The sequence below is a fragment of the Hermetia illucens genome, chromosome 1 (genome assembly GCF_905115235.1).
Source record: "Hermetia illucens chromosome 1, iHerIll2.2.curated.20191125, whole genome shotgun sequence".
Lineage (NCBI taxonomy): Eukaryota > Metazoa > Arthropoda > Insecta > Diptera > Stratiomyidae > Hermetia > Hermetia illucens.
The window spans coordinates 177,137,994-177,165,559 of NC_051849.1; the positions used below are offsets into that span (position 1 = coordinate 177,137,994).

General features: G+C 40.5%; 1 protein-coding gene, 1 long non-coding RNA gene and 1 other non-coding gene across 4 annotated transcripts; 2 read left to right on the forward strand and 1 right to left on the reverse strand.

Annotated features, from left to right (window-relative positions):
* Positions 1–883: 883 nt before the first annotated feature.
* On the reverse strand, positions 884–19,241 carry LOC119647043. The gene is made up of 3 exons (XR_005248797.1): positions 19,227–19,241; positions 1,210–1,753; positions 884–1,144 (listed from the first exon to the last, which is right to left on the reverse strand). It is a non-coding gene; the product is annotated as an uncharacterized LOC119647043 (long non-coding RNA).
* Positions 10,366–10,436, forward strand: Trnag-gcc. Its single transcript has one exon. It is a non-coding gene; the product is annotated as a tRNA-Gly (tRNA).
* LOC119647042 lies at positions 10,879–27,239 on the forward strand. Of its 2 annotated transcripts, XM_038047798.1 has the most exons (4): positions 10,879–10,913; positions 12,926–12,993; positions 26,288–26,713; positions 26,783–27,239. In XM_038047798.1, the coding sequence occupies exons 3-4, from the start codon at positions 26,377–26,379 to the stop codon at positions 27,037–27,039; spliced, it is 594 nt and encodes a 197-aa protein (XP_037903726.1). In that variant the 5' UTR covers positions 10,879–10,913; positions 12,926–12,993; positions 26,288–26,376; the 3' UTR covers positions 27,040–27,239. The 2 variants fall into 2 exon arrangements, with proteins under 2 accessions (XP_037903726.1, XP_037903725.1); XM_038047797.1 differs by lacking the exons at positions 10,879–10,913; positions 12,926–12,993 and having other exon boundaries at positions 26,088–26,713.
* Positions 27,240–27,566: the final 327 nt, after the last annotated feature.

Sequence of the window (27,566 nt, forward strand, 5' to 3'; positions counted from 1 at the left end):
TTTGAACATTATGTTTTTTTCTCCCATCCCATCAGGATTGTACCCCCTTCGACTGCATCAAATCGATGCTCTTCAAAGCTTCTTGACACAATTTATTGTGTTTAAACGACGGTAGAATTGTCTGCATGCACTAAGTTTCGTAATACATATTTATTTTCAGCCATTTAAATTGTGATTAGATTATTTTAGAGATCACCTTATTATTCTGTCATTAGCATTAATTAAGCTTCTTGAAGAATATCCAATTTGCATTCCTACTTCAACATCCAAGCGTTTCTTGCCGTTTAAACCGTTTAAAAAAACCCAAACCAGAAATTATCTTATGAAAAAATAGCAAAAGTTTCAGCGAAAACACATCAAACGTGTAGACTAAAAACGGTTGAAATTTAAATTTCGCAAAGGACTACAGAGCGGATGGAACTCTTGATCTGTTAGTGAAGAAATTAAATCCAGCCCGCCGGGAAGGGTAGTGAGGATACAAAAACCACATGCCAGTCACACGCGTAGATAGTCCAATTGGTATTCACACACGATTTGCATAATAGGCTTCCTGTCTTTTGTTGGAACACTCACTGCCACGGTGGTTGTTGTGTCGGGAATTAGAGAGTGAAGTGCGGATTTGTCATTTTCAGTGTCCTTGAGCTCTCGTTCCTATATTTGAGCCAAAATATTTAAAAAATGTTCTGTCTCTCTAAAAGATTTATCGTTAGATCCGTAGTAGGAGCTGGAGTGTTTTCATTTTAAACTGTGGAATCTTAAGGCCTTATAATTCCAGCATTTGGGAAACTCCCATCAAAACCAGAACTCATTGTTAAGCCCAAGAAAATGTTTGCCCAAAAAATCTAACTTAGTCCAGGGATATCTACAATTAAAACTCAATGGCTTCAATGCAAAATATTTATTTATCTTAAACGATAATACGTTCAGCAGAAATTATTTACAAGTCGTCAACGGTTAGAACCAACATTAAGCCCTACGCATCCATCCTGTTTATTCATCCGTAATAATAGTAGGGTGAGGAGTAAGCGGTCACACCTGGGTATCCATATGTTCCATAGGAGTATCCGTATCCAGGATATACTACCTGAGGTCGTGGGATGGCGACAGCGACAGCAACGATGAGGGCCAAAACAAGGAGGAATGCCTTGGAAATCATCCAAACAAATTAGATTAAAATATCTCCTGAAATTGAGTCGAAGTTTCACTTACGAGTTTGAACATTTTTCTATGATTTTTAACGCTTGAGCTCTGAAAGACGTTTATGAATGATCTGATGCTATTCGCAAACACACCGGGTCCTTTTATACTTTACCAAATCTTCTTTGCTACCATAAAAATTCTGTGCAAATCCACTTGACTGCGTTTTAAAATTCTATGACTGTCGTCGGCGGTGCCGAAAAATCATCAAAATAAAAACATAATTTGTCCTTGAGGCAGAAGATACGAGATCCAAACAAACTGCCAAGCAATCCAATTTTCACATGATTGGGCCGCCATCAATTGATTTCGATAGTTTATCTAACCGACTACGAAGCTTCCAAGTAACTCTCAATGGTGGTATTCAATATGGAGGCCGGCATGTTCTCGAATATGGCGGCGTAATTGAGAATGCCGGCCATGTATCAAGTGTAAGGTCAGTTAGAATGGATTCAAAGTTTGTACGTGACTTTAATTTCAAAATTAGCCTATTCTTGCCTCTTTGAGCCCCACGAAGAAAAGTAAAAGCATTTTTCTTTGTGGTCTTCTTATTTTCCTGTAATTGAAATAAAAATGTTATGTTATGGACGTTTTTTTATTTGGGCGATTCCTAATTGCGTTATCCGGGAGCCGAAAAGTTATGGGAGCGGTTTGCATTATTTTGGTTTGGATGCAGATGAATTATTTTACGTTTTTGCTGGAGAGTTTATTGACATTTTATAGGTAATTTGTATGAATGGGTTTTTTGAATGAGGTCGACTTTATTTTCGCTCCCAAGAATACCCAGAATTATGATATCACGGAGATTTCACACGGATTCGATAACAGGATTTACGCACCTGGTTAAAGAGGAAACGTAGATAGTTTTATGCGGTTTGTTCATTAAGGACTGAAGCAAGAAACTTTTGACCCCATCAGCAACTTCACTTGATATCCGGTTCAACCCCTCCTATCTTTAAAGTTATGTATGATATTTAAGCCAAATTCTGGTCCGCACAATCATCTGATCATTAATGTCTTTTCATTATCTTTCAGAGATTATGATGACGATTATACCGAGGAGTGAAACCATATGTGTGGCACTATCTGAGCCACAGCTGAGTAATCATCCTTATCCCTAGATTACCCTAATCATATCCAGCAACATATATATCGGCATAACCACTATAATTTTCATATATATTGCGGATACTCCTTGTAGCTTAGCGCACGATCGATCATCCAAAATAAGTCTTCCGTAACATTCAAGGTGATAATGGGGCTACTGACTTTTATTGCAACCTTGTCTTTTTTGCGGTTTATGGCCTCCATCTCAGCTTCTATCAAGCAGGCAAGGTTTTCCAAACAAGTTTTTTAAAGTATTTAAAGTATTTTATTTCTTGCCCCGTTCTCATCCCCTAAAAGAGAGACTAGCAACCATGAGTTCTTTTGAAGTGGAAGCCAAAAGCATCCGTTTTTATATTTCTGACTAGAAGATCTAGTACGAGCTGACAAGCAACATACTACGTTCGCTAAGCTCTCTCTCTCTTCCTAAGTTCAAGTCGTGAAATTTACTAAATTCTTCATGTCCAAGTTCACATATCACAGCAGTTGCTTAGGGGGAGTAGCAGATCGCCTGTTAAGCGCGCCTCCAAATTGGCAATAGTGGCATCACCACCATTGTTCAAGCAAGAGGGAGCAGTAAAACTGGGACTTGAACAGGTTTGTAACGCAATTTTCCAAGTCCCAACTCTTTCCATACTACTGTAATTTATTGCTACAAAGGCCAAAATGATTGAAGAGTATCCCCATTGATCGCTTACATTATTTGCAACCAATATGACTTGACCTTAGGATATTGTTAATAGTCTCATTCTTCGTAGGCTCTCCTTTGCAGAAAACCCTTCCCCAAACCAATGTCATGACGTTCTTTGGGTTATTATCTTGCTTGGCTCTTTTCAGCCATGTTCCATGTGAAGACCATTCCTTTTTTCTGCTTTATGATAACCCCGAGGCTCCATTTCTGCGTTTTTAGTGCTGATCCCGTGTTCGAATCGTTGTTCAGATCCGCGTGTTGTTCTATCTTCGACAAGATCGTAAGGAACAAGCTGAATGCGATTTTCTTTGTTTGTTTTTAAAAGTTTACATTGTATACAAGCGAGAGGGGGGGTTCCCTCTTAGACAATGGAGAATGAACTAATGATCTCAATTAGTTTTTTACAAAACAACACCTTATTAAAGTCGGTTTACTGTCTGTCATTGTTTCCGCAGCTAGAAATCTTCCAAAGACACTGGTACATATGCGTCAGCGTGTGGGATTTTTCCTCTTTTCCGGGCAATCACCGCAAACTACTTCATTCACGCCCACCCTGCACATGGCCTTATCCTCTCTCTTCGGCCTTTGACTGCATTCGCAGCGCATCCTTATTCGATTCCTCTACCTCTCACAACCTGCACTGATTCCGCCTTATGATCATCATCCACGGCGCAACAACCGGTATCCGGTCTACGCCAGGTATCCCGATTTTGCGCCGAGGTCCACCAATTCGATATCCCTAAAAGCTGTCTGGCGTCCTGACCTACACCATCGCTCCATCTGAGGGAGGGTCTGCTTCGTTTTCTTTTTCTACCATACATATTGCCCTTATAGACTTTCCGGGCTAGATCATCCTCATCCACACGGATTAGGTCATGGTAACGCTCATAAATTTCGCCGTTATATAGCCTACCGAATCGTCCATCCTCATGCAGGGGCCAAAAATTCTTCGGAGGATTCTTCTCTCCGACGTGGCCAAAAGTTCGCAATTTTTCTTACTAAGAACCCAAGTCTCCGAGAAATACATACGGACTGGCATTTTGTACAGTAAGAGATTGGACCTTATGATGAGGGGTTTCGAGCGGAACAGTTCTTGTAAGTTGAAATAGGTTCTGTTGGTTGCCAACAACTGTGCACGGATTTCACCTTCATAGCTGTTATCGGTTGTGATTTTTTACCTCAGATAGGAGAAATTTTTAACGGTCTCAAAGTTGTAGTCTCCTATCTTCATGGTTTCCGTTTGACCAGTGCCGTTTGATGTCGTTCATTCTTTTCTTTAGGGGATGACACCCCTCGCATTTAAATCAGCATCACGGATCACTTTCTCCAGGACCAGGTTAAAGAGAACGTATGAGAGGGCATCCCCTTATCATTGACCATTGTTGATGTCGAATCTCTGGAGTCATCATGCTGCTCTTATCTGGCCTCACACATTTGTCAGGCTCAGCCTGGCCAGTTTTATCTATTTCGTCGGGATCCCGAATCTTCTCATGACCGTGTACAGGTCTACTCTCGCTATGCTATCATAGGTGGTTTTGAAGTTGATGAAAAGATCGTGCAACTGATGTCCACATTCCAACAGTTTCCATCGCTTGCCGCAGAGAGAAAGTCTGATTTGCTGCTGATTTGCCAGGAATGAAGCCTCTTTGGTAGGGGCCAATGATGTTTTGGGCAAATGGGGCTATTCGGCCTAGCAAGTCAGCGGAGAATATCTTAGCAAATGGTATTCAGCAACGTAATACTTATATAATTGCTGCACTGCGTGAAATCTCCCTTTTTATGTATGAGACAGATAATGCCTCTTTGCCAGTCAGGCATTGATTCGCTGTCCTATACCTTGGGCACAAGTTGATGAACCAATTGGTGTAATTGGTCGCCCCCATATTTAACCAGTTCGGCTGTAATTCCATCGGCTCCTAGCGACTTATGATTTTTAAGCCGATGAATTGCACGGACCTACTACTTGGTGGTGGCAGTATTTGTCCGTCGTCTTTAGTTGGCGGGACCTCCGACTCGACGATGTTCTGGTTGTTCAATAGTTTATCAAAGTGCTCAACCCATCGGTCTAATATGCCCATTCTGTCGGTCTGTCTCGGCAGGATGAGCATCGAGGTATGTAAGGCTTCATCCTGCTGACTTGTTGGTAAAACTTGCGCTCCTGGTGCGGTTGCTCCCTGTACTTTTCTAGTTCACAGACTTCTTGGTTCTGCCAGGCTTCCTTTTTCCGTCTGTGAAGTCGCTTCTCCGCTCGCCGGAGTTCGTGGTAAGTGTCTGGGCGTGCCCGCCTACTTTGAGAATGCAACATTACTCGGTATGCTGCATCCTTGCGTTTCGAAGCTAGCTTACCTTCATCGTCAAACCAGCCGCTTCGACTTTTCTTGCGGCTGGGGCCAAGTATCTTTGTGGCCGAATCAATGATAACGTTCTTCAGGTCGTTGTGAAGATCATTTGTTGATACTTCATCTGGACGACCTCTGTTGACTGCGGTTATTGCGGCATCAATTTCGGCTTTATAGGTGTTGCGAAGGCTGTGTTGCGGAGGGCTGTGTTGTGAATGGCTTCAGTATTTACTCTCACCTGATTGTCAGAGGGGATTTTAGGTAGTGTGGTAATTCGAGCTCAGAGCACCATGTCAACGAAATAGTGATCCGAGTTTATATGGCCCCCTTATATGTTCTGACATTCATCAAGGCTGAGAAGTGGCGGCGTTCGATGAACACGTGGTCAATTTGGTTGAAAGTGGTCCCGTTTGGAGAGGCACACGTACGTTTGTGGACCCCTTTTCGCTCAAACCAGGTACTTCTAACAACCAGTTCGTGCGATACTGCTAAGTGAATAATCCGTAGTGCGTTATCATTGGTATAGACACCAATAGTGTAACTGCTGATGAGCAAGGCAATTACATCGTGATAGATGATACTCTGAAACTCGAACTTATAGGGGAGCACTTTGAGTCGGTGCATCGGTCCAAAACGGACTTAGAGCCAACGCGACTTTCGGAAATTGTAGAACAAAATGTCCACAATTTCAAATTTAGCTTGAACGGCACCACAGTTCTCCAGTTTAGCTCTGTGTTGCAGACTGCTCTCATACCGAGTGATAATCTGCTTGATTACTTTGTCTCATGTGGGGAATTAACCACCATATTTAGAAGGATAAACAATTAGAGATCATCCGGTATGGATGGCATCCCCAACGTGGTCCTCAGGCATTTACTAGATACTGCCATTCGTAATTATTGCATTTTGTTCAATAATTTATTGAACAATTTCTTCTTTCCAGGACAATGGAAGAAAGCCCGAGTATTCCCGATTTTAAAGAGAGGGAAGGATTCATCCAGCCCTCAAAACTACCGCCCAATCAGTTTGCTGCCTAACATCAGCAAGGTGTTTGAGGTTTTGGTATTGAAAGCCTTGAACGGGCATATCAAGAAGAAGGAATTATTGCCGAATGCGCAATTCGGATTTCGATCTGGACATTCGACAATACCTGCAATAACGAAGGTAACGTCTGATATTTGCTGGCGGATTAACAATGGTGAGTGCGTAGGCGCTTGCCTTATAGACATGGAGAAAGCCTTTGATACCGTCTGGTTGGATGGACTGATTTTCAGGCTCCTGAAGAATGAGTTTACCAGCCACCTCGTAACGATGATGTGTAGTATGCTGTATGGCAAGTGCTTTGTCATTACGGACGGAAATCTCACTACTAGCAGAGAATTTCATGTTCTGAATGGATTACAGCAAGGGACAGTGACTGCGCCTACACTTTTTGCGGTATTTGTCGGCGAATTACTAAACTCTTTCGATTTTAATAAATCTCCTAAAAGGTCGTTGGTTGCTTTTGCTGACGATCTGATAGCCTGATAGCAAGTTGAACTTCAGAAGATGTTCAATGATATTAAGTTCTTCACGAACAGTTGGCGAATGAAAATCAATGCGCAAAAGTCTGAAACGATTCTGTTTCGAAATTCCTTAGCGTATGCCAGTAGGAACTTGAAAAGGAATTGGAGAGATTTCAACATTGTCGCGAACGAGGATAGTTCAGAGCGCATTCCTCATAAGAAGTGCGTTAGATACCTGGGTGTGCGTCTTGACGAGCGTCTCCAATTTAATGAGCACGTTAAAGTCGCGCTAGAAAGTGCTCGCAAGGCATTCATGTCTCTTCGAAGACACTTTTATGCTCCACATCTTAGCCGGAAGGTTAACATTTTCTGCTATCTTACTTTGATTAGACCGGTGCTCACCTACGGATGTGCTATCTGGTTTAATTTGAGTGCTAGCCAAATCGAGAAAATAAGGATCTTTGAAAGGAAATGTCTGCGTGCTTGCACGGGGCTTAATAGGATTGCTTCCTCAAACTATGAGCACTATGTAACTAATGAAGTGATGTATGCAGCTGCTGCTGTGTCAAGAATCGACACAGTTATCGTCAGATTGATTCGGAATCATATAGTGCGATCTACTTCGCATGGTGAGAACCCTTGGGTTTCGCAGCCGTTCTACCCAAATGATGGGTATTTAGAGAAAACTCTCACAACAGGCTTCATTCCTCCCGAAGCGTTCGTGTATCTTGACAGGAATGGTCTAATACTTGATTCTGCCGGTGATCCGGTTATGTACCATATACATAGACGGGCCACGGACAAAAGTATAGAATACCCCCCGAATTTGACAGTGGGGGCTCCAGGATTCGACTGGCGATACTCTAGAGCGCTGGCAATTGATATTAAGCGGGATAAAAAAGAGAAATCCTGGTACTGGTGGCTGCGGGATGCCGGTTAGCGGTGGCCGTGCTCAGTTCTGCCATTTGTTTCTTGGTGGGGGTGTGTAAATATGTACATATTAAACGGGTGCTGCTTTTGCCTCCAGTTGAAACTTATACATACATACGTTATTATTCTTTGTTTCTTTGTAAATATTACAACTCTTATTATTGCCTTTTCTCCCTATGGATGTTATTGTAAAGAAAAAGAAAAAATATATAATATAAAATATATAATTATGATAGTTTTAAGAACAATAATTTAAGTTAAAATATTTTTTGAAGCGATCAAACATTTATTACTATTATTACTTTTATATTTCTTTATTTGCCACTAAGGTTAAGTCAATTCTGTCAGGTTTTTGACCATTTCCCGACAACTTATTGTAAAATTAGATTTTTATTTCTTAATGTTTCTCTTCTTTGCCTGTAAATCGTTATTCGAAAACTTTGAGAGCCCACAGTGGCCATTAGATTTAAGTTATTTTTGTTATTTTAAAAGATTGTTTTTTACTGTTCATTTTTCCAATCTATATGTTATTTTTATCTATTTCTTTAAAATAAAAATGATTTTAAAAACAAAAAATCATTGGTGTCCGCATCTAAGCTATGGGAACCGACGTGTCGCCTGAGTACGGGCTCCGTCCCTCCTTGACTGTTGAAATCTCCAAGTATGATTTTGATATCATATTTGGGACAGGCTTCGAGAGTCTGCTCAACTGCCTCGTAGAAGGTATTCTTCTCTGACTCTACAGTCTCCTCTGTAGGGGCGTGAACGTTTATGAGGCTCGTATTTCTAAACTTGCCCCGCAAACGCAGAGTGCATAGCTTTTCGCTTATATTTTCAAAGCCGATAACAGCAAGTTTCATTTTTTGACTGATTAAGAAACCTATTGCGAACACATAGTTTACTGGATGGCCAAGAAACCGGTCCCTTGCCAACGCGTCTCTCGCAACGCTGTTGTATCAGCCTTATATTGGAACAGGGTATCGACTAGTAGCTCAGCAGCATTCAGTCTGTACAGGGAGGGCACGTTCCATGAGGAAATACTCAAATTGTTAAACCATAGTCGTTGCTTGTCCAAAGCTCCTTCTGTAGCTTCGTAACATCAGTTTTCCGTGTAGGGTTGTCAGTCCTACCCAACCCCCAACCTGGAGGACTAGTTGGTAGATTTTGTCCCGTTTTTAGGCGCGGGAGACTCGCCTTCTCCGTCTGCAGTTTTTCATGAAGAAAAAACTCCCAGCGATCATTATGTGGAGGTGGAGATAGGGTTTGGTATAGAGTTGGTGTTGGTTCAGCAGGCGTTTCCCAGGTTTCATTCTCCATCGTGGGTACCCATCCACGTTTCGCCCTGGGACCTATACTACCCTTTGACCGCCAGTACTGCTTGTATATTTGTTTCAGGTTGTTTTATATGATCATGAAAAAAACCACTAAGGTTTAAGGCGCATTCTTGAATTAAGATGGGGAGATAAAATGGAGAACTTCGAAGACCTAAACAAAATTTGGTAAGCGGCTGAGGCTACGTTGGCAAACAAAGAAACGAAAACTTCGCCCGTATGGCACCGGGAAAAATGTAAAATATCCAAAATGAAATCAACGTTCTTCGAAGGCCGCAAGTAACACATCATGATTAGCCAACTTCTAGCGAAGACTCATTATCCAATGAATAAATAGATAAGTCTATTTTCATTCAAAATCCTATTGAGTTTCTATAGAGCGTGAAAACTTTGCATCTTGAATAAATTCATTGACTCTAATCATGGAGAATTTTCAATTTTAGATTTTTTAAATAACCCATTTACTTGTTGATTCATCTAGTCATTTCTTGCGTCATTTGAATCACTTGCTAGTTGAGCACCTACAAATAAACTTATCATTACAAACATGATTTTCAACATGAAAATGGAGGTTGAATCTTTTGAATTTGATATTTACTATTGTGCAAATACCTCTTGTACATACTTCAATCAGTATATACATGTGTAAATATCTCCGAAAGGACCTTTAATATTAAATTTCACCTTCCACTCAAAGCAACAACATGAAAGCAAGCCATCGACAAGCAGTAATGAACTTCAGAAAATTTCATGTACATTCAGTACGCTCTTTTAAGCTTGTTGAAAACAACCCTTATGACAGTGAAGATGAGTCCTTTTGACTTCTGACTACTCAGACTGTTTATTGTAAAGGTACAAATGCCGGGCAAGTCGACCTTAAATTTCGTGACCTATGGAAAATTGGATAGTATTATTGCGTATTTCGAAACCATTTTCGTGTGCAGTTAAGGTGAAATTCACTTGAATCTTTGATATGATTAGGGATTATTCTTTCTTTCTTGTGTTAATTCTCAAGTCGGAATGTTTGATCAAAAGATTCTTAGCCGAATTCATACGCTACGTACGTTAAGTAGACGTAAATTCCGGGGAATATTTGACGAAAAAGGGTTCAATGATTGGAGAAATGTAGCGCCTTGCGAAACATGGTCTCAATTTAGAAATATCCGAAAACGAATAAACAACATTGCGGAGTCAATTTTATGACTAAAAGTATGTTGAACATTTTCTTTTCGAAATATCAGTGACCTGTAGTGAAAGAATTATCCGTAGCATCGGTGGTTCAGTGGTAGAATGCTCGCCTGCCACGCGGGCGGCCCGGGTTCGATTCCCGGCCGATGCAACTCCTTTTTGCTATATTTCACAATAATTCAATCTGTTGTAAAAATAAACCAAATGGAGACCTTAAGTGCCGACATATTGATTATTTTCGTAACCCAAAGACCAGTTCTAATGCTATATTGAGAAAAGTTTTGACACGTGACTCAAACAAAAAGAAGCATAATGACGACACCCCCGCATGTGAAACAATAAAACTGAACTGAGTTCCGATATATCCCCCTCGAGGTATGACCTGTGTCGAATGTGCTTTGAGACGCTTTGGAAAAGTCCAAAAGTTAGTAAACTTTTTAATGTGACCAATTTCGAAATCTCTCGCCGGAGGGGAACAAAGCTTTAAGCACTTCCAATAAAGTCTAGTTCATAAGTTTGAAAAAGCATTAGCAGCTTTTATTTTCCAGTGAAACAACTGTAAATTCGAATTACGTATTTTAGGTTAAATCACCTGAAGTTGAAGTTTAACGATTGCTGCAATCTAAAGGTTTCTGATCTGCTTAGTTCAAGTTTTGTAACGAAATAACTTCATCCATACTAAAGTAGTTTTACGAGAGTTTTAGAAATTAGCACTTAGCGTCTAGGCCAATGCCTTTTGAAGATTTCCACCTTCGATTGAAATGATATTCTTCCAGGTTTTATCAAGTTTACGTAAAGCTGCGTAAAATATGAGACTACGCTTGACAGCTGCGATAAAAAAAATCATGCTCGAAAGTGTGGATCTCCATCTCCAGTAGTTTATAAGATAAATAATGGATAATTCAAATACTAAAAAAAATATATTTTACTTTAACAAAAGCTTGACAAGCCCGATCTTAGAACTTATGGTAGAAGACATAGTGCTAGAATTAGAACTAACTTAATTTCTAGTTACATGGCTCTTTTATTACTTTCAATTGTTTATTGTTTATGTTGTTATTATTATGAATGTTGCACTGCAGATTGTGCTTTGGTCTTGGGAATGCTTACTTTCCCATGGACCGAAGATGTTCTTGATGCACCTGACAAAACAACGTCTGGTGAAATTACTAAGAATTATCAACAAGCGATAGATAGCAAATGTGGGAACGTTTTGAATAAGTGGGTCTCACTATGGATTGTTGAAAGCAGAAATATTAAGATAAGGAACCTGATACGTAACCTAATTTCCTTTTATTCAAAATTCTCCTGAATTTTTTTTGATTTTGAAATTTCATCATTTATGGTGTTTATAGTTACTTTAAGGTTTCTATTTTTTTTGTAAGTAAAGTAAAAATATAGTGTAAATTTCTGTAAGTACTAAAATGAAAATTATTGTTGAACCAGCAATATAATTTACATTTTTATGGAATTGTAATGCTTTGATTTTTTCTAAATTCACTGTTTTGAATTGAAATATCTTTAAAGTTTAGCTTTTCAATGAAACTGTATTTTACATGGTCTTCATAGTAAAATCTGTCCACAAATTTTAGATTTTTTGTTCCAAATGTTTGGTTTAGAATTTTTATGGTACAATTATCAATGGTTATTAAGTAATTGCCATTTAGACTAATTTCTCTGTTATCACCTTCATTTACAATTTTTTGATTTTTTACATTTTTACAAATAAGTGTTGTATCGTCTATTACTTTGACTTCGGTTACATCGTTTTCTCGGATGTGACAATTTCTCTCCTCTTTACAGTTTCTTAATACTTTTAGATCCTTTTTATCAAATGAATCGTTAGTATAATGGTATTTACTTTTATTTATTTTAACAAAGTATTGGTCGTCAAAGATAATTTCTAGGTTCTCTGCGGTAGGTATTGCAGTAATTATTTATAATCAATAAACTGGTAAGGATTTGGTACTTTAATGGCTAAAACCAGGGTATCCTTGCCGTATTTTAGAAGTCCTACTTTAATATATTTGAGTCTGTAAAAATCTTTCAGTTCCGTGGCCGTCGACGTACTAGGATGTATTAGACCATGTTTTATGAGCGCTATGTTATCAATTATTTGATTTAATTTGTCCTCCAAGGTTTTTAATTTAATGATTTGATTTAGTTTTGTTTGTTGTAAAATAATTCCCCTTTCGTTTTCACTCATTTGCTCAAATACTCGATTTTTCTGATTTCTATCTGCTTCTATGGTATTTTTAAGGTTTGTTATGGATTCGTTGAAGTGAGAATTTATTTTAATTTGACTATTTAGGTTTTTGACTATATTTACGTTATTTTGGTTAATTATTTCCATGTGATTGGTTATTTCAGTTCTGTCGTTGTCGTCTAATGTTCCAAACAGCCATTTTTATGCTGTTCCAACGATATTGGGTAGTCCTCGTTCCTGTCTGAGTTCTATTGCTGCAATTTTTGTGTAGATATTTTCTAGCTCTTTTTGTACTAATGGTTCAGAAATTATGTTTAAATTGTGCATGCTTTCCTCCACTAGGTTAACAGTTTGTCTAATTTCAGTTGTATTGATGATATGTATTACAGTTTTGGTGTCGGTTACTAATTCGGTTTATCCTATATTTATTGTAGTAAAACCATTAGTTGTTATGATTGGATTCACTGTTAACGATGCTTGAGTTTGTGGAAGTGCCAGCAGGGTCAGTATGGGAAATACTGATATGATCATCTGAAAATTTTCGTGGACCTTTAATGTTACTTGAGTGTTCGCCTTGCATTTCCTTAAGCCTATATCGGGGTTCATTTTTGTAGTAATTAGGTTTATAGTTTTTTACAGGAATGGTATTTCGAATTTCTTTATATTCTTTTCCTTAAATGCTAGTATTCTTTCCCTTAATTTTACCGGGTCGGCTAGCACTGCCTCTTCTGGTGCCATTTTTATGGTTGAATGGAACCTATTGTTATAATTTTGGACAGCTCTGCGTAGTTTTTGAACTATTGTCAAATCGAATTTTCTCATAGCTACAAGTTTTTCCTGAATAGTGGAATGAAATCTATTTATATCACTATTACCGGTGTGTGTGTGTTGGGTTTAGTTAAATGAAGATCAACATTTTGTTCTCTAAGAAATTCTTTGAAGTTTTCTGCTATGAATTCATTTTCAGCGACCAATTTTTTAGGTTTGAAAAAGTTTTCCTCTAGAGCTTCCACCTTTTTTGTCCAGTTACGATTGGGTAAATGATATACATATGCCTTTTTCGATAATTTATCTATCAACCTCAGAAATGGTTGTTTAGAGAAGAAGTAAACATCCATGTGAAGTATTTGATTTGCTTCTGTGGATGTTGCACTAATTTTATATTTTATTTTTATTGGTCTGCGTTCGTACTTTGTTTCGAGGCAAGACTTGCAATTATTTATTATTTTAGCTATTCCGTTCGCTAACTTAGGGTAATATGCTTTGTTTTTCGGGCTGTGGTAGGTTTCGACTATACCACTATGAAGGCTTTCTTGGGTATGGTAGAGCGATATTTGCTTATGGAGTTCTTCTAAAGTTTTAATTTCTTTTGCACGATGGGTTGCTTTAAGGAATTTTATTTCTTTCTGGTTTCCAAAGAGTTCTATTAAAAGCTGCTGTATTATATTCAACTGGTGATAGGAAATTTCGATGTAAATTTCGATGACACCTGGTGTCACAAATCTCCTAAAGAGACCTATCCAATACTCTCTGTTTCTCGACATATCTACGTAAATTATTCTTCTACCATGTAGGGTTTCTATTTCACGATTTCTTAACGGACCCATTCTCAGAAACTACCCAACCGAAAAATCTGAAAAAAGTCATGAAGCTGCTCTATATGGTGCCCAGGCCTCAAAATACTCTCCATATCGATATCTGTTCAAATTAAGTTAATAATAGTATATTACAATATTTTTGGGAGAATTGAGTAAAACCCCCCTTAGGTTTATCCCACAGGTATGGTAGTAGTATAAAATATAATATAAAGCATATTATCCCCAAGTTTGATCAAAATCATGCTATTAGTAATAAAGTTACAGTAGCTCAAAGTTGTCTTTACCATGTAAATTTACAACCCGAAGTACTAATTCTGACTAGCATGTGCATATACCTAACGGGCTACGTACAAATGGGATAGTTCTACACTCAAATATACTTACATAAGAAGCAAACAAAACCCTTATACCTGAAGCGCCCAGCTTCCGTTTTCCCGACTTGTTCTTACTATAAATACGCGTTAAATACGAAACTCGGCAGAGCAAACTCCGCCGTGATATTTCGAACATGATATCGATGCTCTCCATCGCTTCTCCTAGCTCGATTTTGTCTCCTTGGAGGGAACGCTCGTACTCAATCATAGGGCAGTTGATGGAATTTCACCGCTTTCTTACCCAGCCAAAAATCGGATCAATTCACTTGTCGCAGCGGTAATTGGCATTCCTGCACTCCTAAAGCGTAATTTTCCAAGCGGGCTACCTTCCTCTTCTTCAGTTTTTGTCCCATTCAGAAGTGATGTCGGCTCCTCTTTATCGGTTGCGCCATTTTGCTCTGTCGAAGGTTTGATCCGGATGCAGTCACCGCCTTTGTATGCAGTCGCGAGACTTCCAAGTCACCATTGAGCGTATTAAGCTATTTCCGTCGGAATTTTGGTCATTTCTCATCGACTTCGATGATTAGACCTATCTTGGCAAGTGAATTCCCGTTAGCGCAAATTATCTGACTATATCATCGAATTTTTTCACGATCCGTGCAACCCTATAACGATCGCAGATATCCTTATTTCGGATGTGATCAAGGCTTGTTACGCCATTATTCCAAAGCAATATCTTCGTTTTTATTACTGTAAGGCGCTGTTCATTGCGAAAGCGACAAGGCGGATGACACGGTCGTAAACTTTAGATTGCTGGCGTTCGTTGATACGTCGACCGCAAAGAGCACGAGTTGTGAAATGCCACTTTATCCAGGCACCATTTATAGGTAAAGCAATTTTATAACGTAGTTCACTATGGGTTGATAGTATTGATTCGAGATATCTTAATCGCTCAAATCTGGGCAGGTCACTACTCCTGACACCGATAGTCCCTGTTTCATTGGGATCCGTCAACAAAAATTCTGTTTTATTCAAATTCAATCTGAGACCGTTTTGTATGAGATGAACATTCCATTCGAGAATGAGTTCTTGAGATGAGCAGTAAAATATCCCCTATATAAAGTAGTGTACAAGGCGCTAGACGTTAGATGTCCCATGTGACAGTTTCCATAGCAAGAACCGGGAGAAATAGTGGCAGTGCGAAGAGATGAAGAGGCAGAGACACCCTCCTTACGTAAAGAACGCCCGCCCTTTTCTCGAGAGACCAGACCCGCCCTGCCACATCGATTGAGGTGCCATTTCTCCAAGGCTTTTATTTGATGCGATCATTTTCGACATTGAATGCGTTTTCGTCGGCGGCCTGCGCAGGACTTGTCCTCAAGATAGATCGGGTAGAATTTACTATAGTGGAGTAACTCCTTTGCCCCATTTACAAGCTGGGTTGATTCGGAATTCTTCTCGGCACAATTGAGGTAGAAGCCCTTTCTGAAACTCAGGATCTCTCAACACGATCATTTTATTTTTAATGACATTGGATGCGTTTTCTTCGTCGTCCTGTTGCAGGACCTCTCACTAAGAGAGATCAGGAAGGGTTAAACATAGTGGAATAACTAAAACTATACTTTATTTATTTGTGTACATGGCCATGAGAGAAATCAGTATCCCGACGAAATTGATAAGACTGGCTAGACTGACCCTGACCAATGTGCAAGGCCAGATAAAAGCAGCAGGATTCACTCTCAAGACCAGTCGACATCAACAACAGTCTACGGCAAGGGGATGGCCTATCATGCGCCCTCTTTAACCTGGCCCTCGAGAAAGTGATCCGTGATGCTGAGGTAAATGCAAGAGGTACGATCCTCCTTATCGATATCGACATGATAGGAAGAACCACCCGAGACGAACAAACTGCCTTCATCTAGATCGAGCAGGCGGCTATCTGCGCGAGATCTTCGAGTGCACATCAATGAAGGCAAGACAAAGTATATGGTGGCAACGCCAGCACCGAAAACTGACGAACCAACAACATCAAACCGCATTGATCAAACGGGAAGAATAAAGACAAGAGACTACAACTTTCAGACCGTTAATAACTTCTCCTATCTAGGGCCGAAAATCACAACCGATAACAGCTATGATGATGAAATCCGCGCACGGTTGTTGTCAGCCAACAGAGCCTATTTCAGCTTATAAAAACTGTTTCGCTCGAAACGTCTCACCATAGGGTCAAAGCTCTTACTGTATAAGACAATGATCTTGCCAGTCCTGATGTATTCCTCGGAAACTTGGGTTCTTAGCAAGAATCCTCCGACGAATTTTTGGCCCCCTACATGAGGATGGACGATTCCGTAGCCTACACAATGACGAAATCTATGACCGATACCATGACCGTCCGGTTGTGGATAAAATCCGGGTCAATAGGTTACGGTGGGCGGGTCACTTAATCCGTATGGATGAGAATGATCCCACCCGCAAAGTCTATAAGGGCAATATCTATGGTAGAAAAGCCTAAGATGGAGCGATGGCGTAGGTCAGGACGCCAGACAGCTTTTAGGGATATCGAATTGGTGGCAGGCCTAGACCGGATACCGGTTGTAGCGCCGTTGATGATGTTGATGATGATACTTTATTTATCTCTTTCCCTGATCTCATCATTTTATTTTTGTTTTTTACTGAGGATAGTATAAAGTACGTCACCTCAAAGTGTCCTACTTTATCTAAGCTTGGGACTAGTATGTTATGTAAAAAACATGGCGGAGGTTGTTAGAAGTTAACTTAACTAAGCTTCCTGCCTTTGGACATACGTGAACCCTTATACATTATTAAAACCGCCGCACAGCGTCAATCGTGTTTCCGACAGAGATCATAAGTTCTGTGAATTTTACCTACAGTGAGTGACAAGATCTTGAGTTTAAGGACGGCCCTCGCATATGTGAAAGAAGAGGGGAAACAAACCATTCATATTCTCAAAATATAGTCATGGACGGTACCAAATGAATAGCCGAATCTGCAGAGCGAGAAATTTAAAACAGATTGTTATGTTAATCGATGCTGCAATCGAAACAGTTATGATAAAAGCTAAGATCACAGCATCCTTCTAACTGTTCGATGTTAACTACCCCTGCTTCCTCAATATTTAATATCATATACCCTTGCACTAAACCTCATGTATTTGCTGCTTGATTTCAAGATAGATTTTAGAAGATACTTCCACCAGAAAGTGATTGTAGACCAACTAGATATGGTCAAGTTACATACAGCAAGTCTCGAGGAAATCTGAACTCCATACCGCCACTTCCCTTATCTGATACATAATACGCCAAAACATGCAACTTATTGAATACTCCACCCATTAGGAAAAAATAACATAGTGCAGAATATTTCAACCATGCTTATGTTATGTTCCTTCGGTTTAACCTGCAAAAGTTTACTTATTTTGGGAGCCCAAGAGCAAATTAGTTGAACTCTGCATTTAACTCTATCTTCTCATTGTTTGCTTGATTTCTTGAAAGTAAACCTACATCGCTTAAAGTTTCATCAACCTTAAGTCCCAAATATCCACTATCGATCCAGTTAGAACCCCAGAAACTTTGAACAAAGTACCACTGCCTGCAGTCGGGTCATTTTTCAACATCCTCACAATCCGGCTCGTTTCCATTAATATAATTCCTCCGAGCTGTCCTCTTCCTTGTCCAAATCTTGAATAACTTCCATTAAAGATAACAAACAATTTGCAAACTTTTGTTGTCCCAATTACCTATCATTACTCAAGGGCTGGCCATATCCAATATCTACTTATTGGTTTCTATAGTTTCGTTAGACGCACGTTTTCCTAATTAAGTTTGATCGGGAAAGATATCAATTTGTTGCTTTCCGACGGGAAATTGAAAAGAATTGTGAGCAGGATACACATGTCTAATGCGAATTGTTTAGAAAAAATGAGAGATAGTAACACTTCCCTGCACTGAGTGAATAAGCGGTAATAAATCTTTGGAATAATAAGGTCGAAGGGGGGCCGAATAATGAATGAAAGTAGGACAGAAGTTCAAAGAAAGGTTGGAACAAGTGTTTGTGAGTAATGGGAGTTTGTTTCTCCTTTGGGTAAAATTACCGAAATTGAGCGAATAGTAAACAGAAATTCCTTATTTAGTCCTTCCTCAAATATTGGGCATCCATACGATAATTTCGGTTTTTTAAGGATAACATTTATCTTTGCAGATGAGATAACGTTTTTGTCTCATAATCATAAATAATATTTTGCGAACGATAAGCCTATATAAGCAGGACTAGTACAAATATTCACGATCGAGTCAGGATTAGAGCCCGATGTTCACAATCGTTAGCTCGGCCATCGTATATTCAGCATTTCCGAAGGGACATCATACACTTGCGAAGATACATACTAATATTCTAGGGTTTTGTGTAAATATGTGGGACATCAAATGGAAGGTCTTGATTAGCACTTCCCGAGACGGAATTATCTTAGTTTTGACATCAACTTCAAAGAAGTGAAGTGGGAGTGGTTACTTATATCAAAGATCCATTGTTGGCGGTTATCCAAGCAAAAATCTGGAAAAATGCATGGTGGTTAACATAACCACTTTTTGCGAATGTAAAGGCAACTATTTGAATATTTGTGCATTTTCAGTGCTCCGATATCGAATGAAACTCATCTGTCATGATCACACAACTCCAAACCAGGTTCACCAGCAAGAATGTTTTCCAAGTTGGGACTGCTTTGAACGCGTTTATCTCATTTGCATTTCGTATGTAAAAACATGCAAATCGACGGAAAATCTTCCATAAAGTCGATGGCTGCATACCAAATTGAAGTGTTCAGATACTCCGTAACATCGATTCTTACGGCCTCAATAACCTCATTACTTCGACGTGAACGTGCCTTAATTTTAGACTTTGATATTGCCAGAGAACCACTTTCAATAAATTTGACCACTTACATCGAATTTTCTCCGGCGTTGGATATTTTTCGGCCACAATATTTATTTTTTTGCGCACACTGCGTTCGTTTAATCGAGGACTGATTTGGCATTTAATCCTTCATCGTAAAAATTGTGCTAATTTGATATTTCTACTTCTCACTTGTTATCCTGACATCAGGCAGTCAGAAGCCACCCAGTACTAATCGCCTTACTAACATCGTTCTCCCACGGTTGGCGTTATCTGTGCGTTACCTTAAACGCTAATCTTCGTTTTGCATATTTGTAGGGTAGGTGGATATCAGGCCCTAAGGGACCGAATTCGTGTGTGAAGCACCGTTTTGACGCCGCAAACTCCCAAAACCATGACTGCTGTGGTAAGATCAAGGCAGAGTCCAGCCGGTTCAAATCTTCAGAGCTAGGCGGTAGTATTCTTGAAGGAAAGTAGCTCTTCCACCTTGAATGGCTTAGCTGGTGCCCATAACCGGACTCTAGCTAGAGTTGGACAAAGGAAGCGTTTAATGGTTTTTCCTCCTTCTCCGCTGTTTTGGCAATGCGAATTCTAGGGTATGCCGAGTCTGGCTATAAGACAGTGTCCCGTGCAAACCACTGCAATCTTATATGAGGGTTTAGTGATAGGAGGGCAAAATCCTCCTTAATTTTGCGCAGACGGTGACCATCTTTGAGCACTCGGTGAAGAATACTGTGTCGTAACCTTTCAGCACACCGCCGGTCTTCCACTCTGCCCTAGTTGGTAAGTCCACAGCAAAATTTCTCATGAAGTTCGGCTTGCTTGTGGTCCCCAGGTACTTCGTTAAGGATGTCACTATGACCGTAAGGCTTCGCTATCTAGCATCCGGTCTCACGTTACATGACAGTACTGCACGCTGAACAGGTTCATGCGGGAGATGTGGGAGTACATTGAAAGCATCTGCCAGACAGGATTGCAGAGCCTCGGTAGCATCTGCACTCCTCTTAAGCTTTCCTCTATTGTACTTTTTGCTTTGAGCTGGCACCATACAATAGAACCGTACGTTAGGATAGGACGTACCACAGCTGTGTACATCCAGAGAATTATCCTCGGCTGGAGACCCCATTTTTTTGCAAAGGTCGTCTTGTAGACATAGAAGGGTACCCAGACCTTCTTAACCCGCAATGTTATGTTCGATCTCCAATTTAGCTTCGGATTCAGAATTACAGCCAGCCATTCAGGCGCGAGAGGGTGAATTCGGGTATCCTTCTCTTGGTGGTGAATAGCATCAGTTTCGCTTTGGTGGAATTTATTCCAAGTCCGCATCATACAGTTTAAAGGCACAAATTGCTAAACGCTCCTTCTATAATGTCATTCATAATGGAGGGAAACATCCCTGACATCTGATATTGGTGTCATCACCAATATCCATACAATTTCATCCATCAGCATCAACCAGAGGTTCGCAGAGGTGGCTCCATCCTGGGGCGTGTCTTTCCTCACAGCTCTGGTTAAATGGCTACCTCTCAGATCCGACTGGATTATCCTGGTTTTTGGCATGAATATTATCCAATGCTAAGATACCCCTTAAATCCAATGCTGATCAAGGACCACTTGCTTGCGTTGGTATTAACGTTGTTGAATGGTCACTCTATATCCAGGAAGGCAGTTAGAGTATACTGCTTGCACTGGGGTGACCGCTCGACCACGCCGATTACCTTGTGAGGAGCAATTTTTATAGATTTGCCTTTGAAGTATCGAAACTAAGAGAAAGGCGTTTTCTCCATAATCGTCCTTAAGTAGATGCCCAGGACGCGTTCTACCGTCTTCAACACAAAAGCAGTGAGGCTGATTGAACGAAACTCCTTCGCTGGCTTATGGCGGCAGCTGCCCGCTTTCGGTATGAAAGCAATTCGTGCTCGTCCCCAAGACTGTGATACATATCCCAAAGAGTTACAGCTCCGGTAAATCTCGGTAAGCGATGCACACCTCTTTTTTGTTGCTTCTATAGCATGACTAGCATTGTACCATCTAGGACTGGAGATTTTTATGCGAAGAAGCTAATTATCGATTTGATAGTATCGCATGATTCGGGCTGGCATACTCTCCAGGCAAAGCTCTGATTCGCAGTCCTCCTCACTGGCTAGGTTTCAACCAGCAGCTGCAGGGTTTCACCAGAAGATTCTATCCAGAATGAGGGGATAGCTTCTGTGTGGCCAGAATCTTGCTCAACCTCGAATATACCCTAACAATAGTCCGACCAGGATCGCCTCTTTGCAGTCTTGATAGTCGACTTGTACTTCTTCAGTCCTTGTATGGCTGGCAATATTTGTGCCTGCAGCAGATGCTGGAGAACTCCCTGGTCAACTTTCGACTAGACTTCAAACGCGGTTTTGAATGCCTTTTTCAGAGCTCACGTTTTATTCCAGTTCGCATTTCGTACCAATCTTGTTTTTGATAGCTTGACCAAAGTTCCTCCAGTCGATCCTCCTGGGGTCTCTGAAAGGTTAGGCGACCTCACCTGCTAGATATAGACTGCAAAGTATCCAACTGTGATCTGAGATAGATCTCTGGTTAGACACTCTCTAGTTCTTCACCCTAAAAATCGCAGAGTACTTTATTTCAATCGTATCGAAGACCTCCTCCTACCCGTCATAGCTTTCTGAGTTAGGAAAATGGAAGGATGGTGAACTGTCCCTGATGCACACCTATAAATTTGTCTTAATAATAAAATCAAAGAATGACTCATCTCTTTCGTTGATTTTCGAGCTGCTTCAAAGCATATGCCTTGCCGGTTGGCCTTTTTTGTTGCCGTCGTGAGCCACCTAAGTTGAAGAAATATACACGATTTCCGATCCGCTTGTTCCAGTTTGACAACGACAAGGTCACTGGAGCTCAGTTCGGGCACAGAAAAGCGTGCACACTTTTCATCGGTAAGATACATGCTCTAGCTCCGTCCCGATCAGCGTCTGTTGTGCTGTTGAATAATTTATAATACTTGCTTTGAAGCACTTTTGATAGTTTGGTCGCCTCCCATCCAGGAGTCCTGTACTAGTACGACGTCGATGGGTTTTCTAGGAGAAAAATCAGCAGAATAGCTGCGCTACCCTTAGTATGATCTGCTTGCGTGGGGGCTCGTCAGTTCCTCTCTGACCGTCGACCATCATCTCCATTACCAGCTCGTTAGCGGCGTCGATAGGATCCAGGTCGTCGTCCGATTTCGCGGAGCGGAACACTTTCACATTTGTGTTCCTGACTCTGAAACGCACTTTGTAAACTGCGTTTTCCAGCGCCTCCGGGCACTCTCCGTTTATACGGAGTAGAAAAGGTTAGTTGTTCCTTGAAAACTACTTAATCATCCATGGGAATCCTGAGTTTTTTTATAGCCCAGGGATTGGATGAGCTTGTCCTTAGCCATGCCGATGCAAGCGGCCGTAGACCGGTCGGAGATCTCGTCGTAGGGATGACTCTAATCTTTGAGTACTCTCTGGGGTCGCTGATCTGGACAACGCACGAACCAAGAAAGCCCCTGGAGAATTCTCGTATGCTATAACGTGCAATTGGCCACCTGAGCGGAATTGAAGCAGAGAATAAATCCCGCGTGCTCACTTTTGTCGTTCAGGAGATGATCGATGACCATTTCCGATACTGGTCAACATCTCCGGCGCTAGTTTGTCACTAGCGATACTGCCATTTACAACGCCACAAGTAGGTGACTCTTGACATCATTGCTGAAGGGTTTAACATTTCGTTGCTTGTCGGCTCGCTATTGCTGCTTACTTTTCTCTAGAGGTTGCTTAGCTTACGAGTCATTGTACATTCTGCTACGCTTGAGTTTTTGTTCGACCTCGTCTTGAAATCGATTGAGTTTGAAAATAATGGGCTATACTTTCTGTTCGTCTGCCCAGTATTTGCTGTTATATTCTTTAACAATCGTCTTGCATTTAACGAGGTTCTTTTCATCCTGCTGGCCGACAATACGAGCCACCTTCTTTTCCGCAGTCTTACTCAGAATATGTATGGCCTTCTGGCACTGGCTCTTGGCCAGGACTCAAGTGGAACTCCGCTCCTTAGCCGGTTTCCGGTAACCGACATGCTTGCCAATCCTTGAGGGGCCTCCGACGTGGACGGTTTCGAGTTAGGATTACTATGGCTGATACTCGCTACATCCAGCTTGGCAACAATGGATTCCAAGCTGGAACCCACTAGTCCGTCTCACGCCTCGCCTCGGTAGGTTGCTGGATTCTCCGGTGATGCGCCAGGCATCACCGTCTCTTTTTTTATGGTCTGTTTTTTGTGCTTTTCATTTCGGTTCATGTGTTGATTCCACGGATAGTCCGGGAAGAATGTCCACTCTGGCTAGCCCAGCCACCAGGTTAAGGGTCGTATTTGAAACTACAGGTGCTCAAGGTATTTAGAGTTCGCACCCTAAAGAGCAAGCTCCTCATTGGTCATGCAATCTTAGGCGTATGCTCTTCCATCTTGCTTTGGGGTCCTGTTAGCAGCTAGTACTCCGACTCTGCTCCAACACACTCTTGGACCGTCCAAAGACGATTTCTAGCAACCATTGAGAGGAGGTGCTGTGAGTGAGGACTTACCTGAAGCGTAATCAGGCCAGGCCACCCACAGAGAGGTACTCATTGGAAAGATACTTGCGTATTTCCTGGTGCCATAAAAATAATACTAATAAGAATTATTATGAATTGCATAAGGAAGCGCCTCGAAAACCTGATCAACAAAGGCACCTCCAATACAGTGTGCACGCAAATTAACAATCTTTGGCTCTTCGAATACTAGCTCCATTTACTTATCTTTCTTGCCATCGATGTCAACCTCGATGGTCAAGATTCGAAACGAGAAGTAATGCTCCGATGAAATGAGGAAGATTATCCAGCAATACTTAAATCTTATACTGAAAGGATTTTACTGGAAAAGTTATTGTATTTATTTGCATAACAGCTAACCTTATAAAAATATCACAAAACATGATAACCATAATTTTTTGCAGTCACCTCTTAAAAATCTTAAATAAAACTGAGCCAACTCTTTCATATAATTTCGCTATTCCCAATTTTTTTAACAAAATATGGAGGGCATTTCTGATCCTACTCGGTAAATATCCATCGTTGAGTTCAACAATGATATCGAAATTGTTCACCAATTTAGGTTTTTCTCGTAATTGTCGTAAAACATCAGAACCATAAACTCTGGTAGTCCCGATGTAGCTGTTTCTGGACGTAAAGAAATCGCATTTGTAAACATGCTCTTCCTGTTCGTAGGCAGGATGAGCGCGGATATGGTAACCATGTAGTTCCGCTAATTCAAACATCTTGCTGACTTTTTCAGAACCAGACCGACCGCGGGTTATCCGAGTTAGATGTCCCACTATAGCGTCGATATCATGCTGAACAAATGTAATGGACGTCGATAGAAAAATGATGGTATACCTTTTGAAAATTCCTCCTTCATCCAGAGCATGCAATCGATCGTTGGGGATTTGAAATGAGCCCAGGAGTCGATTTTCCGACCTACATAGAGCTGTCACTTGCAGAAAAGGTGAGTTTCCTAGGGATTCACCCGGCAGGGGACTTATTAAGAGAACTACCTGTCGCTCTCTATAGTTTTGCTTGATAATTCGTAATGCCTCTTGGACAGTCATTCCAACACTACTAGTCAGAGATATTGCTGTCGATTTAGATAAATCTAAACTTCTGCTTTCTTGGTCACCTGCTGGTTTCAAATCCCATGTGTTGATTTCATTTGCCTGGACTAAAGAACCTTTTGATCCAACACTAGAAACGGGTGAGACTCCGTGCTTAACTTCAGGGGCAACGGTTGGTATTTCTTTTGGATCGTCAACTTTTGATGAGGTTGGGTTACTGCCCTCAAAACTTCTGTGCATTTTATGGAAAGTTTGCATTTGCTTCATAGCGTTAGCCAAGTCGTTCATTTCTAAATGAAGCTCTTGTTGGCTTGAAACGGTGGATCGGACTAAAGGAGTGTCTTTTGTTTGGACTAGAGTTGGAGCCGATATCAAGTCGTGTTCACTTGAATCTTTGGATTCCAGCTGCAAACTTTCCTCTTTCTTGATTGGGTCGGAATGTGGAACTTCAGTTTTTTTCTTAAATTTAGATTGACGTTTAGGTACTAAACTGCTTTTTGTACTTTTCATTGAGAGTTTGCTTTCTCTCTTACGTCTGGCTCGTCTGTCGGACAACCGCTCCTTGAACTTCTCCAAAGCCAGGAGTTCTTTATGAATAATTTCTTGCATGCTTGAATGACGAAAGTCATAGCTAATAGAATGAAGGGTCTTTATCGCTTGATCTGTTTGTCGTTTGATTTTAGGATCTGTCTCAAAACTGCCGTCTCTTGTCATTGGTATACGACGCCTGGCCTGTTCATGATTGAAATATGGGAAATTTCCATTTCGAATATTTTGCAACTGAATTAAGGTGTTTAATCGACGGGCAGCCTGTTCCAGTTCTTCCAAATCCTTTTTGTAGTACACTCGATTAAAAAAATGCGTAAGAGGCATTTTGAATAGTTTGGAATTTGGTTAAATTTGGATACGAAAAATTTTGACACCACCAAGAAATTTAGATATGACGTTTGATTTTATTTGGCAAACATCATCTGTTAAACATCGTTTCTAATTACTCTTTGTAGAGGGCCGAGATGGCACGAGTTCTGGTTCATCGCATGACATTCGACTAGTTTAAAATAGTAAGTTTATATCAATCCTCCCTGACATAACTTGAATTTTTGAAACAGCGCCCTTTTGACACATCCTCCAGTCTAATCATGTGGCAGATAATTTTCAGTTTTCCTGGCATTCACTTATCAATTTTGGGTATGATCCGAAAAAAGAAAAATTCCAAAACATTGATATCGAGACTTTTCAACTTCATCCATTCAATAAGATCCGAAGAACGCATACGGTGCGCCGTGGTTCGTTTAAATAAACTTATAATTGCAGAAGGGTTATTTGATGGTGGACCATTTCGAGTGCAGCGCCCAGCGACCAACCCTTATTCGCCACCCCATAATACCCCACAAAGCTTGGATATGCGATTATTCCTCAAAGAGCGTGATAGGTTGGTACTCCATAAATCGGAGGCGGAGGCGGGGCCAGAGCAAGATGAAATACACATTCAATGCTTGAAAACGGACGAAATGTTCCTTCTGGCAGAAATACGAGAAAACAGGTCCAAGACTTCGTCTCATTTAGAACTTGAGCTGGGAGCAGAGGTGATCGATTACACAAAGAATCGAAATGTGGACAGAGCTCCACCAATAGGAATTGAAAGTTTTGAGGATGGCCAGGCTAGCAGTGTGCGAGCAAGTTTTACTGTAAAGTCTACTTATTACAGAGACAACCAAAGATTGCTTCAGGTTTCATCAAGTAGGTTGAAATATTTTTCATCTAGTAATACCACTATTTCTGAGAACATTCTTCTTGTTCCGATTTTAGTGAAAGGCCTCTCCAAGGATGACTTGAAAGGCGCAGAGCTAAAAGTAGCCCTACCTCTTGTCAAGATACATCAGCTCTCTAGTCAGAGTTGCAATACGGGTGAAGTCTCACCAAACTTCGTCCCCTGTTGTACGGAAAGTTCACCGAGTTCGGTTGCTGAGACTCCTTCGATTCGAGACTCCACTTCCAGTGAAGGTACTTTTCGTCAATGCGGTTGCAAGAAATCGACAATTTGTCGATGTGGGTCTAAGTGCTAGAATATTGAAAATGCACTTACGAAGTAAGTAATTCAAGTCTATAAATGGAGCTCGAATAGTAGTCTAATAGGGAAACTAGCACTAACTTACTTCTAAACGAACTTTCAAGGTATTAGATAATTATAAATATATAAGATGTAATAATATCTAAGAAACGGCAATAATATAGGAAAATCTTTAATAACTGGTCTGTGTTGTAATGGAAGCCTAAATATTTAAGTTGTTTATAAAAGAAAAGATGAAAATTAGTTAACAAGATGGTTTCATTTTAACAGATATGAAGATTTCTTTTACTCCCTTTACTCCACAGCTGAAGCTCCTTTTAACCAATAGGTAGAAAGTGATGACGTCTCCATAGTTTTCACCAAATTTTTCATTTGGGCCATTTCTGAAAACGGGTCTGTCTCGCACATATTAACTCGTCCCTCTTCGCCTTTAAAACTAACATCATGACTCATACAGTATTAAACAAAACCTTTTCTTTGATACCTAATCAATTGCGACATCCTTCCTTTGCATAAATGGTG